The 13017-nt window shown below is 36.7% G+C and overlaps 1 protein-coding gene across 1 annotated transcript in view; it reads left to right on the top strand.

Moving 5' to 3' along the window:
• Nucleotides 1–8699, top strand: part of YWHAE (tyrosine 3-monooxygenase/tryptophan 5-monooxygenase activation protein epsilon) — a 46041-nt gene extending 37342 nt beyond the window's left edge. Inside the window, exons 5-6 of the mRNA XM_007937435.2 lie at nucleotides 4175–4311; nucleotides 8647–8699. Of these exons, the coding sequence (XP_007935626.1) occupies nucleotides 4175–4311; nucleotides 8647–8699 (190 nt within the window). The remainder of the gene's footprint in view (nucleotides 1–4174; nucleotides 4312–8646) is intronic.
• The last annotated feature ends 4318 nt before the right edge of the window (nucleotides 8700–13017 follow it).

Below are 13017 nucleotides of genomic sequence, written 5' to 3'. Positions count from 1 at the left end.
CATTGTTCTCCCACCTGTCCAGGATCTCCTACATAAACCCCCCTCCTAGTGGTTGACAGTGGTAGCTGGGCACCATCTAGTTCTTCTGGTTTATGGTCATATAGGCTGAGGATTGCATGGTGTACCAGTCCCTTGGAGTAATTGTTTCCATACATCTCTGGTCCTCTTTACTCTTCCCTGGTCTGTACAAGGAGAGAGACCCATCATTTGATCTGGATGGCCGCTTTGTAAGCTTTTAAGATCCCGTTTGCTACTCACCAAAATAGGATGTGGAACAGTGTTTTAGTGTAGTATGTTATACCAGTTGAGCTTGATGTCCCCTGCGACCATGGTCTCGAGCCTACAGGTCATGTTGGTATATTTGTAATCATAAAGTCTTTATGATGGCATATTGTAGGAAATTTAATTGTACTCTTTTACTGGTTTACAATACATAGTACAGTAGCAAATAGTTTTTTTTATTGTAAATACATACATACATGTAACAAAGCATTTGCTGTTTCAACATTCTTCACATGTACAATTCAATGACATTATTAACTTATATTTATATTACTGTTCATCTATTACTCTTACTTGTTCCCAGATATTCCCATCACCGTTAACAGAATCTCATTGTCTCCTAAGCAGTGAAATTTCTTTTCTCTTTCCCTCCCACCCACCCCTAGTAACTGTGGTGTCTCTATATGCTTGCCTATTCTAGATTATTTCATATAGTTATTTCAGTAATTGTCTTTTTCTGACTAACATTTCACTCAGCATGTTTTCAAGGTTCATCCATGTTGTAGCATTTTTTTGTATGGCTGAGTAATATTCCATTGTGAGTATATTCTGCATTTTGTTAATCCATTCATGTCTTGATAGACATTTAGGCTAGTCTCACATTTTTGGCTATTGTGAATAATGCTGCAATGAATGCTAGTGTACAAGTATCTGTGTTCCTGCATTCAGTTCTGTTGGATATATACCTAGGAGTCAAATGGTTGGATCTTACCTTAATTCTATGTTCAATGTTTTGTGGAACCACTGAAACTTTTTCACAGTGGCTATACCATTTTTATAATTCCACCAGCAATAGATGAGAGTCAAAATTTGTCTACATCCTCCCTAGAACTTGTTTTCCATTTTTAAAATCAGTGGGTTTTGAAGTAGTACGGTTTTTTGAAAAACATTTTACTGTAGTTTGGGTGAAAGTTTATAGAGCAAATTAGTTTCCCATTCACTAATTTATGCACATTTTGTTTCATGACATTAGTTGCAATCCCCTCAGTGTAAGCACTCTTCTCATCTCTTCCTGGATTCCCTGCTTCCAATCGCCCATCTGTAGTGTCCTTTCCTGCCTTCTAAACTTTCTTTTTGGGCAGATGCTCATATAGTTGCTTGTTCTGGGAAACATGTTTCTCACGGGTGGTACTGTTCACTTTATAGGCCTATTTATCTGAAAGGTGATCTACGGGAATGTATTCAGTTCCAGGTTTGAAAGGTGTCTAAGGGCCATAGTCTCGGTGGTCCACCAGTCTCTGTCAGACCAGTAAGTCTGGTCTCTTCTGTATTTTCAGTTTTGTTCTGTATTTTTCTTCCACTCTGCCAGGACCTTCTATTGTGATTCTGATCAGAGCAGTTGGTAGTGGTAGTCAGGCACCATACAGAGTTCTTCTGGTCTCTGGGTATTGAAGATTGTGGCTTGTGTGGTCTATTAGTCCTTTGAGCTAATTGTTTTCTCACGTCTTTGATTATAGACTGTTATGCCAGTTGACCTAGGTGTCCTCCCAGACTGTGATCCTAAGCCCTCAAGCCCAGTGACTCAGTCCCTCAAGGTGTTTGGTTATGGCTAAGAAGTTAGCATAAATTTGCCCCTTGTATGCTTTACTATGTACCTGGATCTATTTGCAGCACTTATAAATACGTATGTAGAAATAGCCTCCGCCAAACCTGTGTATGTGCTTGTGTGTGCACTCTCCTATACATTCCACACCTGTGCATCTTAATTATCTACCTGTTATCCTCTTCTAACTTATTGTTTGTTATTACTGTTATTCCAGTATTATGTATGTAATAGCATTTACTCTGGTTGCCTTTTATTCCAACTTATCTCCCAGTGTCTTCCTTTGCCTTGGTCATGTTGTGCTGACCGTCCCCTTAATGTGTGTCTTTCCTTTCACCCAAGTTAATAATATGTGGTCTCTAGTTAATGCTCACCATCCCATTCCTGGTAATCATCAAAGAATGTTTCTGTGTGGGAATCTTTTCTTGAAATGATAGTGGTGCATGCAATATTTGTCCTTTTGTGGTTGACTTAACTTTGCTCAGCATACTGCTCTCTAGGTTCATCCATGTTAGATGTCTTTTACAGATTCATAGTTATTATTTAATGTTGAGTAGTAAGTAGTCCAATGCATATATGTACCATAGTTGTCTCTATTCATCCTTTGATGGGCATTTGGGTTGTTTCTGTCTTTTTACTACTGTGTGAATGATGCAGTGATGAACATGGGTATGCAGTGAAATAGCATCTTACTGTGGTTTTGATTTTTCATGTCCCTAATGGTGTTGAGAATATTTTCATGTGCTTATTGACTAAAAAATAGATTTTTTAAATGCAAGTTTTAAAAACAGTAGAGAAATTAATAAACTGTAAATTCAGTATTCTTTAGGAATCAGGTAATCCATGAAAGAGAGATTTCCAGAGGTGGATTCTTTTGAATACAAACTGGTATTAATTGATGTAAGAACATTCTCAATGGCTAATGAGTTTGTCCAAACAGATACAGGTCTAGACTGAAGAAGTTACACTCTGTTGAGTTGATTGCATTGGTCCAGTCTCTCTTTCTTGTTCACAATACCACCCCCTCCACTCTAGTTGCCTGGCACATAGCTTCAGTTTAAGTCACTTCCATGCTTATGCTCAAGCTTTGCTTTAATCTGATGGGCTCTTCATGCTTTCTTCCTACCCACTAGGGTTATCTTAATTTAGACTTATGTCTCCTCTTAGATCTGAAGTACTGTCTCCAGTATACAATACTTCATTCTACTTACTTTATTCATTTTAAAAGTTTTATTGTGGTGAAATACATGTAGAGAAAAGCTTCATTTCTGTCATCTTTATATACAGTTCTGTGATGTTATGTTCACCATAATATGTAATTAATGATCACTATCTGTTTATAGTTTTTTCATCACCCTTAAGAAACTTAGTACTCCTTAAGCAATAGCTTCTCATTTTCCCCCATTCTGCTTTGGTAATAGTTTTTTTTTTTTTTTTTTTTTTAAACTTTTACTGTGATTTGGGTGAAAGTTTACAGAGCAAATTCACTTTCCATACAACATCTCACATACACTTTGTTCATGATATTAACTGCAATTTCCCACAGTGCAACAGTTCTCTTCCCACTTACTCTCCATAATTACCTCTTCCCTGCGTCCTTCCCTCCCATGCACTCCTGTCCCCAAGCTCTCGCCCTGTGTATACACAACCCTTGTATTCTCCCATGATTGATCTCTCCAAGGAGTATATCTACCTAATGTAAATATTAAGCTCATATGTGTGTCTTATTTTGTCAGCCCTCCAGCTTGAGATGTTTTTAAGTATATTGTGGACCCAGATTATGTCTTTTCCCCCTTTTCTTGGTTTCCCCACTGGTGTCTACCATCATTCTGTGTACTTAGTAGATAGTACTCCTTTAATGTGGATTTTCTTTTTTTTAAATAGTAAATAGTTTTATATGATCACATTTCCATGGTCTCTGTATTGCCTCCCCCCTGCCCCCGTTTCCTGGCCTCCATTAACATTAAATTATGTTGGCTTAAACTGAGGTATTGTCCAAAAGTTTCCCTTTTTGCAGTAAAACTTAAGTAAGTGAGCTATTGAACTAGAACTTGAAAATAACCTCTATTACACATATACTTTGGTGGTGATTTAGGATGGAATTTAGTGTATTTACAGAAAAGCATAGTAAGAAGTCGTGCTTCAAGTAATATTTTTATTCCAAGTTAATATTCATCTGTTACATAAGCTTATCCTTTATAGCACTGCCTAACCCACTTACTCAGATGTCACTGTTACACACTTGTGGATAACAAGAAAAGGTTGATAGCTTAACTTAAATCATTTCTAACTCTGCTTTGTGACTTGGTTAGTTCCTTTTTTGTAAAGCGTTTGTTTAAATACTTGTAGGTTGGCAAAAGCAGCTTTTGATGATGCAATTGCAGAACTGGATACTCTGAGTGAAGAAAGCTATAAGGACTCTACACTTATCATGCAGTTGTTACGTGATAACCTGACACTATGGACTTCAGACATGCAGGGTGATGGTAAGCAAACTCTTTAAGTTTTTATTTCAGTTGTTGGCCCTTTATATTCTTTAAAAATTTCTTGTTATTTCTTTACATTAAGCTACAATTTGGGACCACAACCTATCCTCCAGTCTCACCATTAATGCTTTTATGGGAAATTATAGCAGAGGTACAGCCTTCTGTTTTGGGCTCTAATATGATAAAATGTATGATCCATTTTTTTTAGGTGGGGGGAAAGGGTCTCTTGTTAATATTTAAAGGTCTAAAAGATTTGTCTCTAATTCATGATGTTTAGTTCAGCTGGTTTATCTCTTCACACTGTTTTGAAGGTTTTGGGGGTAAGAAAGGTGGAGAGGAAAGCAGATCATTTCCTCTTCTTCAGATTCCGTTTTGGAGAACCCAGGGTTAATTTTGTATTTGAATGTTATAATTGCTGTTTTGACTGAGTAGTATCCTCAGGTTAAAACTAGATAGTAGTATCAGGAGATACTTACAAAGCATTGTGTCTGTGTGAAAATCTTTTAACTTTAAAAAGGAATCGGTTTGCCTCTAGGTTCTGTAGTCTACATGGAAAGCCTAGTCCTTTTGGATCCTTATTGAAGAGGTCTGATGTATTTATTCTCTTTTTTATTTTTGAGAGCTTTTCAATTGTAAACAGGTATAGAGTGATTTATAAAATTTAATCTTCCTTGTTTAGTGTTTACTTTAAAGGCCCAAATTTGTCACATCTAGATCATTGAACAGAGGGAGGACAAACTAACGTGATGTGGAGTCTGGACACCAAAAATTTGTTACTGATTTTAGCTGTTCTTTGAGAATGTATTATCCACTCTGAAACATATATTACATTGCTTGAGGGTTAGCTCTAGTCGCAGTCACCAAGATGATAACCTGTCTTTTTGGAAGCATTACACCTTTAAAAGACGCCTCTGAAAGTAAGGATTGGAGCATGTGTATTGTCAGTTTCTTTAGAAGAGTTGAATCACATTTCTGAGTTAATCATGGATTATGATACTAAAGTGAGAATTAGGCAACTCAGCTCATTCACTCTGAAAGAAGTGTTTAGGTTATTTGACTACATCTGGATTGGCATGAGAAATGTGAGCTCTTTGCCTACTTTTATGACAAAACCATATGGAGCCACAGACTATTTTTCAACAGAGCACACACTTCAGGCAGCCACTACCAGTCTGTGGAATTCAAAATTGGTTTACTCTGAATTAATGACATAGATTGCTTCTAGTTCTAAGTTCTGTTATATTCTAATAATGATGACCTGGAAGAATGGCCATACAGCTATGGACTTTCCACAGTTACTTCTGACTCAGAGAAGACTACTGTCTCTGCATGCTTGAGGGAATAAAAGGGAAAGTATGTTGAGAGTTGGATAAGCAACATGACCTAAGATAGACTCCCTCCAACCTCAGGGCACAGTTTTTTAGAGGGTGAAAGTAACAAGGTGACCTACGTTAAAATATTAACTTGTTTTAGAGTAATGTATGACAGATTCTATAACTAAATTGCTAGATTATAAAATTAAATAGGAAATAAAGAATGTATTTTCTAGTGCTATTCTTGTTCATTATCACTTATAACCAAGAATTAATTAATCATAGTAGATTGACACTCATTTTATATAGAACCAAGAAAGTCTTATTCTTGGTTATCAAGCATAGTTTTATTAAATGAATTATTTTAATTTATGGCCATACTTTCTTTAAGACTTTTCATAGTTGGGAAGATTCTTTGTACAAAGATGTTTTCCGACATTTTAGCACGAGTTTCTCTTTAATCGTGGAATGCTTTTTTTTTTTTTTAATTTTTGAAATAAGTTGCTTCCACTCCTTGTTGTTTGTTAGGTGCCGTCGAGTCATTCTGACTCATAGTGACCCCATGCACAGAAGAACAAAACACTTACTCACTCTAAATTGTACAGTTGATTAGATTTGGTTGAAATAGACCCTTTTTTTTTTTTTTATGACTTTATCATAAAATATTAGGAATTATGAAGACACGATAGGTAGGCTGTTGACATTTTAGGAAAATATCTGAACTAAAAAATTGTAGGTACTAACAAATTATTTGCCTGTTTTGCTAAAAGGTACATCACTTTATCCTTTATTAATTGGTTTTGTGACATAGGATTAATGCCAAATGTAGGAGAATTGCTGCCATAGAATTTGCAGTTTTCCAGGATGCTATTTACCCTTAGTTTAAGGATTATTTAAATGGATTTCTCCTTTTTTACTTTATTGGCTGTAAAAAAAGTGTCAAAACTTTTGCATTGAGAGTTTCTAAAGGAAGAAATGTATGTGGTTCATCAGCTTTTACTGATACATCTTTATGTATTTTAACTACATAGTATGTTAGTCTGTCTTTGAGTGTGTTGGAACATAATTAAGAAGAAATATGTATGCTCTCTGCCTGTTTTACATCTTTCACCCCCCTTCCCCCAGTCTAGAAATACATAACCTAGGAAAACTCCTTTTTCTTTCTTCCATATACCTTTCAAGGGGATATTATATTCTCTTAAGGGTAAAAGGAAGGTTTGGACAGATTATTTCTTAGCGTGAAGTTTATGTAAAGTAAAAAGACCAACATTTGACTCCCTAAATCATTGATCTTTTCCTTTGTCCTGGTCTCTTGGCTTATTTTTCTTGTAATGTTGCTTTCATATGATTGTTCTCCCTCCCTTTTTCCTTGCAATATAGATTCCTAAAGGAAAATCCAACTCTTCCTTTCCTAAAAACTCTACTTTGTAAGTCATTATCATGGCACAGTGAATTCTGCTTTTATTTTAGTTTCAGCTCCTCACTAATCATGCCTGCATATCATCATTCTGTCGCTTACAAAACTGCCTGTTCTACACTCCAGGACGCTAATAAACCTTTTAAGACATTTATGGCCTGTTACCCCTACCTACCTCTGGTTGGGTGGGACTGTTTTTATGCCAAAGCTACTTGGGACTGTTCGCAAATCTAACGGTCACTTACGAGTGAATTAGAATGTGTTCTAGTGCAGTGTGTTAACTATATTTCAGCAGTGTATTGCTGTTAAAAATGAGAGTGTATGTTCCTATCATGTTTCTTAAATTTGAATACATTATTGATGGTTTATCAGTTCTTTATTTATTAAATGGCTATTTTTGTCTTTTTCTGCATGTCGTCTTTTAATAAGTCTAAAATCCTTGTGTACTTATTTTTTATTACAAAAGAAAATTGAATCAAAACTATCTTTATGTAACCCTTGTTGCTATGGCAGCATTTATTGTCTATCATATGAGGTCTTAAAAGACTGCCTAAAAGCTGTTGAGTGTAAATAACTTTATGCCTGCTGGCGGCCAGTCTTGGTGTCATTTGTCCATCCAAATTAAGTGATTTAACAAGCAGTATGGATGGATTGTCTGAACTTGTCTCATTTTATGATTGTTGAGTTAGCTAATGGAGTTTTCATTTATTTAGATTCAAATAAGTAACACTGTAGAAATTATAAGTTGTTAAAACACAAAAGAATATAACTTTTACCTGTTTTGTCATGATTTGGTTATTTATTAACAAAAGCTTGCATGCTTCTTTGTTATGGCTGACTCTTAATGCTTGTTAGTAGGTAGATGCCCCTCTAGTGACTAGGCTGGCTTTCTGTTGCATGTCGTAGTGCAGTTGAACTCCTCAGATGAATCATCATTTTCTAAGGGGGGAAAAATAGCATGAGAGAAATGGTCCAAATGCCCTTCTTTAATAACCTCAGTGGTCTGGTTTAGTTTGAGCATGCTCTTTAACCCTGAATTAAGAAATCTGGTTACTGTTTGGTATGACTGTCCAAGATACAAAATGTGAAATTTCCATTTACAGCAGCAGAACAGCCCTCCAAAATTCCTTTGGAGCATTTCACTGCTCAGTTCACTATTGAAGCATTTCTGAGATTGAGTTTGGGGATAAAATTAGATTTTGTAAAATGTTGTAAAATACTCTTGATTCTTGAAGAGGTGAGGTTATTGAGAAAGAGTATTTTTGACCCAAGATACGCATAAATGCTTGAAATATCATTTTAACAATATGGTTACGTGGCTGTCCACTGAAAAAAGAAGCTATTTATCATAAAAGCATTGACTTTTACTGTGCGTCAGTTGTTTTCATTCTGACTATTAACCGTACTTTCAGGGCCTTGATCCAGCAGCCCTTCTTGGCTTAGACATCTCAGGTATGGAGGATGGTAGAAGTCCTTTGCCTTTGTGTGTTTAATACAGATTGTAGCAAATGTGTAAGGAATCTTTATGCTTGGAATGATATCTTTGTTTGTGACCATTACAGCCTACCTTAGTGAGAATTGATTAACTTTCATTCTTTTTCACAGGTGAAGAGCAGAATAAAGAAGCGCTGCAGGATGTGGAAGATGAAAATCAGTGAGACATAAAAGCCAACAACAAGAGAAACCATCTCTGACCACCCCACTCCTCCCCATCCCACCCCTTGGAAATTCCCCCATTGTCACTGAGAACCACCAAATCTGACTTTTACATTTGGTCTCAGAATTTAGGTTCCTGCCCTGTTGGTTTTTTTTTTTTTTTTAAACCGTTTTCAAAAGTTCTTAAAGGCAAGAGTGAATTTCTGTGGATTTTACTGGTCCCAGCTTTTAGGTTCTTTAAGACACTAACAGGACTGCGTAGAGGCTTTTTCAGCATTACTGTGCCAGTATGTGCCAGATCCGTGGCAAGATCACCATTAGAAATGGAAATTACATTCGAAAGCCATTAGACTTCTGGGTGATGCGAGCATCTAAGAGAGAGGTTAATCACACTGTAGAGGCATACGTGGTAACATTTTTCCTTTTTCTAATCGTTTAAATCAAATTTTATACCAATGTTTAAAATTAATTTGGTGTTAGTTTGAGGTGGTTAAAGGCTGTTTGGGGAGTTTGTTGTAATGGTTTTGCTGTATAAAATGTTTCAAACTCTGCTGAGATGTTGCTGAAAAGCATGGTGCTGGTAACAGTTCAACAATCCGTGGCTGCTCATTCTTGCCTACTACTCTCCCTCTGAAGCAGGTCAGCGTTGAAGGTGGTGTGGAAAAGCCTGCATGCGTGTTCAGTTCTTTGTTTCTTCTCCTTCCCTTTCCCTCTGGGGCCCCCCCACTCCTGCCCTTCTTCGCTCGCTAAACCTCTTTCTTTCAGTATGTGTAACTTGAAGCTAATTTGTACTACTGGATATCTGACTGGAGCCACAGATACAGAAATCTGTATTGTTCTTACTGAAACACAGCATGGAATTAACATTAAACTTAAATAAAACAAACCTAAATTAAAAATGCCAAATATTATTGCGCCTCCATCCTTTATACTTCTAAAATAAAATCTCTAGTCCAAATACATTGGCAGTATTATGTTTGCCTGAATGTGAAAAGAGCCTTTTCTTTTTTCTTCTTCCATAAATCATTTATCTGTTTCCTAAAGCTAATGTTTATTTTGGATGACAATTACTTGTGACCTGGTTGTGAAGAACACGGAAGTAGTTCAAGTCAGTTCATTACACTTTACGTCTTCCACACCAGGAAGCAACTACAGTATTTTAGTCATTAAAAGTGCAGCCTGCTCATTTAATACAAGGTATTATGCATTATTTTATAGGATGAATTTAGATTGTATGAGTAAGGCTGAATGTGTGCAAATAAATTGTAGGCTGAAGTAAAAATGTGTGTTCCCCATTATTTGAGAGGTCTATGGCAGGAGCAGAGGTGAATAATTAAATTCACTCTCAGTACTACTTGAACACACAGTAAAACGTTCAGTACAGTAGTCCCCTTCTAGATATACTCTATCAATGTGTATAGGTAGGTGGTATCCTATAGATCATTCTTTATTGGGGCATGTAGATAAGATTCCATTCTAAACATGATGTACCCCTGATTTTTGTTAAAACCAAGTTTCCTGCTTTTGTATGTTCAGTTGTTTTCAGCCTTGCTATTGTAAATGATGCTGCAGTGAATATATATGTAACAGTCATTGCTTAATATTTTTGTATATAATTACATTTGTAGATTTTCTGTGCCAGAAAACATACATTTTAAAAGTGATACTATCTATTTCCCTCTGGGGAGCTCTGGTGGCATAGTGCCTAAGGCATTTGCTAACCAGAAAGCTGATGGTTCAAACCTATCAGCCACTCCTCGGAAGGAAGGTTGGGCAATCTATCTACTTCGGTAGTGATGCCTCCTTGGAAACCCAAGGAGGGGTTGCTGTGAGTCGGGTATGACTCGATGGCAGTGAGTTTAGTTTTTTCTTTAATTTCACTCTGAAGAGATTGTTCCACTTAATAGCCTCATCACTAGTTTATTGGAACACCACTTTCCTTACCACTCTTCCTAAGTGACATGTTGACCCTGGAACACATACCCTGGGGGGGTTGGGTTCTTGGTAACAGAGACTTAGGCAATTAACAGATTAGTGATGTTTGACCAGTTGTAATTAAAGTATTACATAGGCTAAGTGCATGTTAGTAATTAGGTTAAACAGTTAATGCTTCTGTGAGTTACTTTTTCCAGCATGTAAGCAGTTGGACATGATTGTCTATAAATCATACTGTGTTATACATTGGAAGCCATGTCCAAGAGATTTTCAGGCTAATTTCTGTTTCCACCATAAAGGTGGCTAGATGCCTGCCAAAAGTAAAGATTCATAAAATTTTACCAGTTTTATAGAAACTACTCATGGGCTGCATGTTCTGTAAGCTGTTACCGCATTGAACCCTAATGCCTGGACTTGAGTGAAGAATACCAGTAACATTTAGGTAATGCTTTTACAAAATAGCCTGGCTGGCTTATGAAGGTGGTTCTGTTTTTCTTATGTACTGAGTACATGCAAAACTTAAAAACTGTTCAGTTAGGTTTTAGAAGTTTGCTTTGTGAAATCATAAGAAAAGGAATCCTTAACTCTGTAGACCTCACTGTATTCAAATTCAGGATGCCATGAGCGTTTCCAAGAGGTTGGTAATCTTAAGAACCTGTGAAGATTGTGAAGGGAAGAGTTGCTTGGTACAGGTCTCTAGAGACATTTCCTGTTAAAGATGGGAAGACAGCAGAAAGCTTGCTTAGCCCTCTGGCAACAGTGTCACCCTACATTAGTTCTGTGGGCCGGACAAGGGTTTTCTTTTTCTCCGAGTGTTCCAGCTCTTGATTTCTGCGTCTTTGAACATTAGTTGACTTCCAAGAACCTATGTGTTATCATTACAACATGAATGCAATTAGTGTTTTAATTACAAGGCTTAAAATTTTGCCTTGTGAAAGGAAAAAGTTTTAAACTCTAAGGAAGGTATGTAGGCTTTCAAAAACGTGAGGAGTAGCAATGAAGTTTTATCTCATGTTTTGAATTTGTGATGAGTGGCTGAAAAATCTCCATTAGCTTCTGTTGATTTTAGAACGGAACAGAATAGAGGGAGCATGCTGAAAAATTGAGATGAATGTGAATCTTTGTTTTAAAAATTGTGACAAGTTCACAGGGATCCCTGGGAAGATTCTAGGATGGGTTATTAAAGGAATCCTTTCTGACCATCTTTTTAAGAGGAAGTGACGATAGCTGGATCCAACCCCCTTCTGGTCAAAAGAAACCCTAGGTTTTTTCTCATTTGTTTGTTAGTAGGCTTATAATTGATCAAAAAACACACTATATTTAATTGAGCTTTGCTTATATGCCTAACACTGCTCATTAATAAGCAGTGTCTGGAATCTAGCCCAAAGTAGATGCCCTAAAAGGAGCTTGACTGTAGCCACACAGTCAAATTCAAACGACTCATTCAGAGTTGGGGTGCATAACTGAAAGAGCCCATAGTTTTAATCATTAAGCCGTTCGCCTTTTTGTTCATCAGAACATTTAGTGCTTTATTGAAATGTTTTTCTATCCTAAACTGAACATTTAAAAATACACTTAACAGTTCTGAAGTTAGCATATGTCTTAAAATTGATGTGTCTTCTCCTGAAAAGCTGTAATATGGCCAGAATTATAACTGTGGAAATAAGTATACATGGTAAAAGGGAAGAGTTGATCTACTGCAAGTTAAGTGTTGGGATTTTTAAAACTTTATTAATTTGGAGACAGTTTTTTTTTTTTAAAAAAAAAAAGTTGGGACAGTTCTCATTTAAAGTTTTACTTGGGCAGGTAGAGCCACAATCCACATACGTAACTAGTGATTATACATGGTAATCAGTTATCGGTTCATCTCAGTACTGTCATTGACCATAACCAGAGCCTTAAGGGCAAACTTAGTTTTAGCTGATTTTGTTGGAGCTGTTTCTGAAATGTATTACTTCCCCGCTTTTAAAGAAACAGACCCAGCCTGTCTCGATTACTGCTTTGGGGAGGATCCTTGATCATCAGTCTTCCATCAGCTTATTGCAGGTATCTGTTGTGTATGAGGGAAGGCTTTTTTTTTTTTTAAATAAAGATAAGTCCCTTGCATTTTGATTATTTCTCACATAGTTGAAGTTAATGTGTAAAACTGCATAACCCAGGCAGCCTGAATCATGTCCAGAAGGTTGCTGGTCACTGACCATTTTTCCAGGTGTGCTGAAACTCCTGTTTTCCTGACACATCTGTCCCAAATTGCTTGTTTGTAGTTCTTACACAAAGACTTTGTTTTCCATTTGTAGTTCTGCTGCTGTAGGTTTGGGAGAAGGCTACACCTAAACCTTGTGCCCACTAGTTAATGGCACTCTTGAAGCCATATGACATCACAAA

The sequence above is a fragment of the Orycteropus afer genome, unplaced genomic scaffold (assembly GCF_000298275.1).
Source record: "Orycteropus afer afer isolate SDZICR_OR568_19922 unplaced genomic scaffold, OryAfe1.0 scaffold00042, whole genome shotgun sequence".
NCBI classification, from domain to species: Eukaryota; Metazoa; Chordata; class Mammalia; order Tubulidentata; family Orycteropodidae; genus Orycteropus; species Orycteropus afer.
Note: the sequence above shows the minus strand (reverse complement) of the source record. Positions and strands in the feature narration are given on the sequence as shown.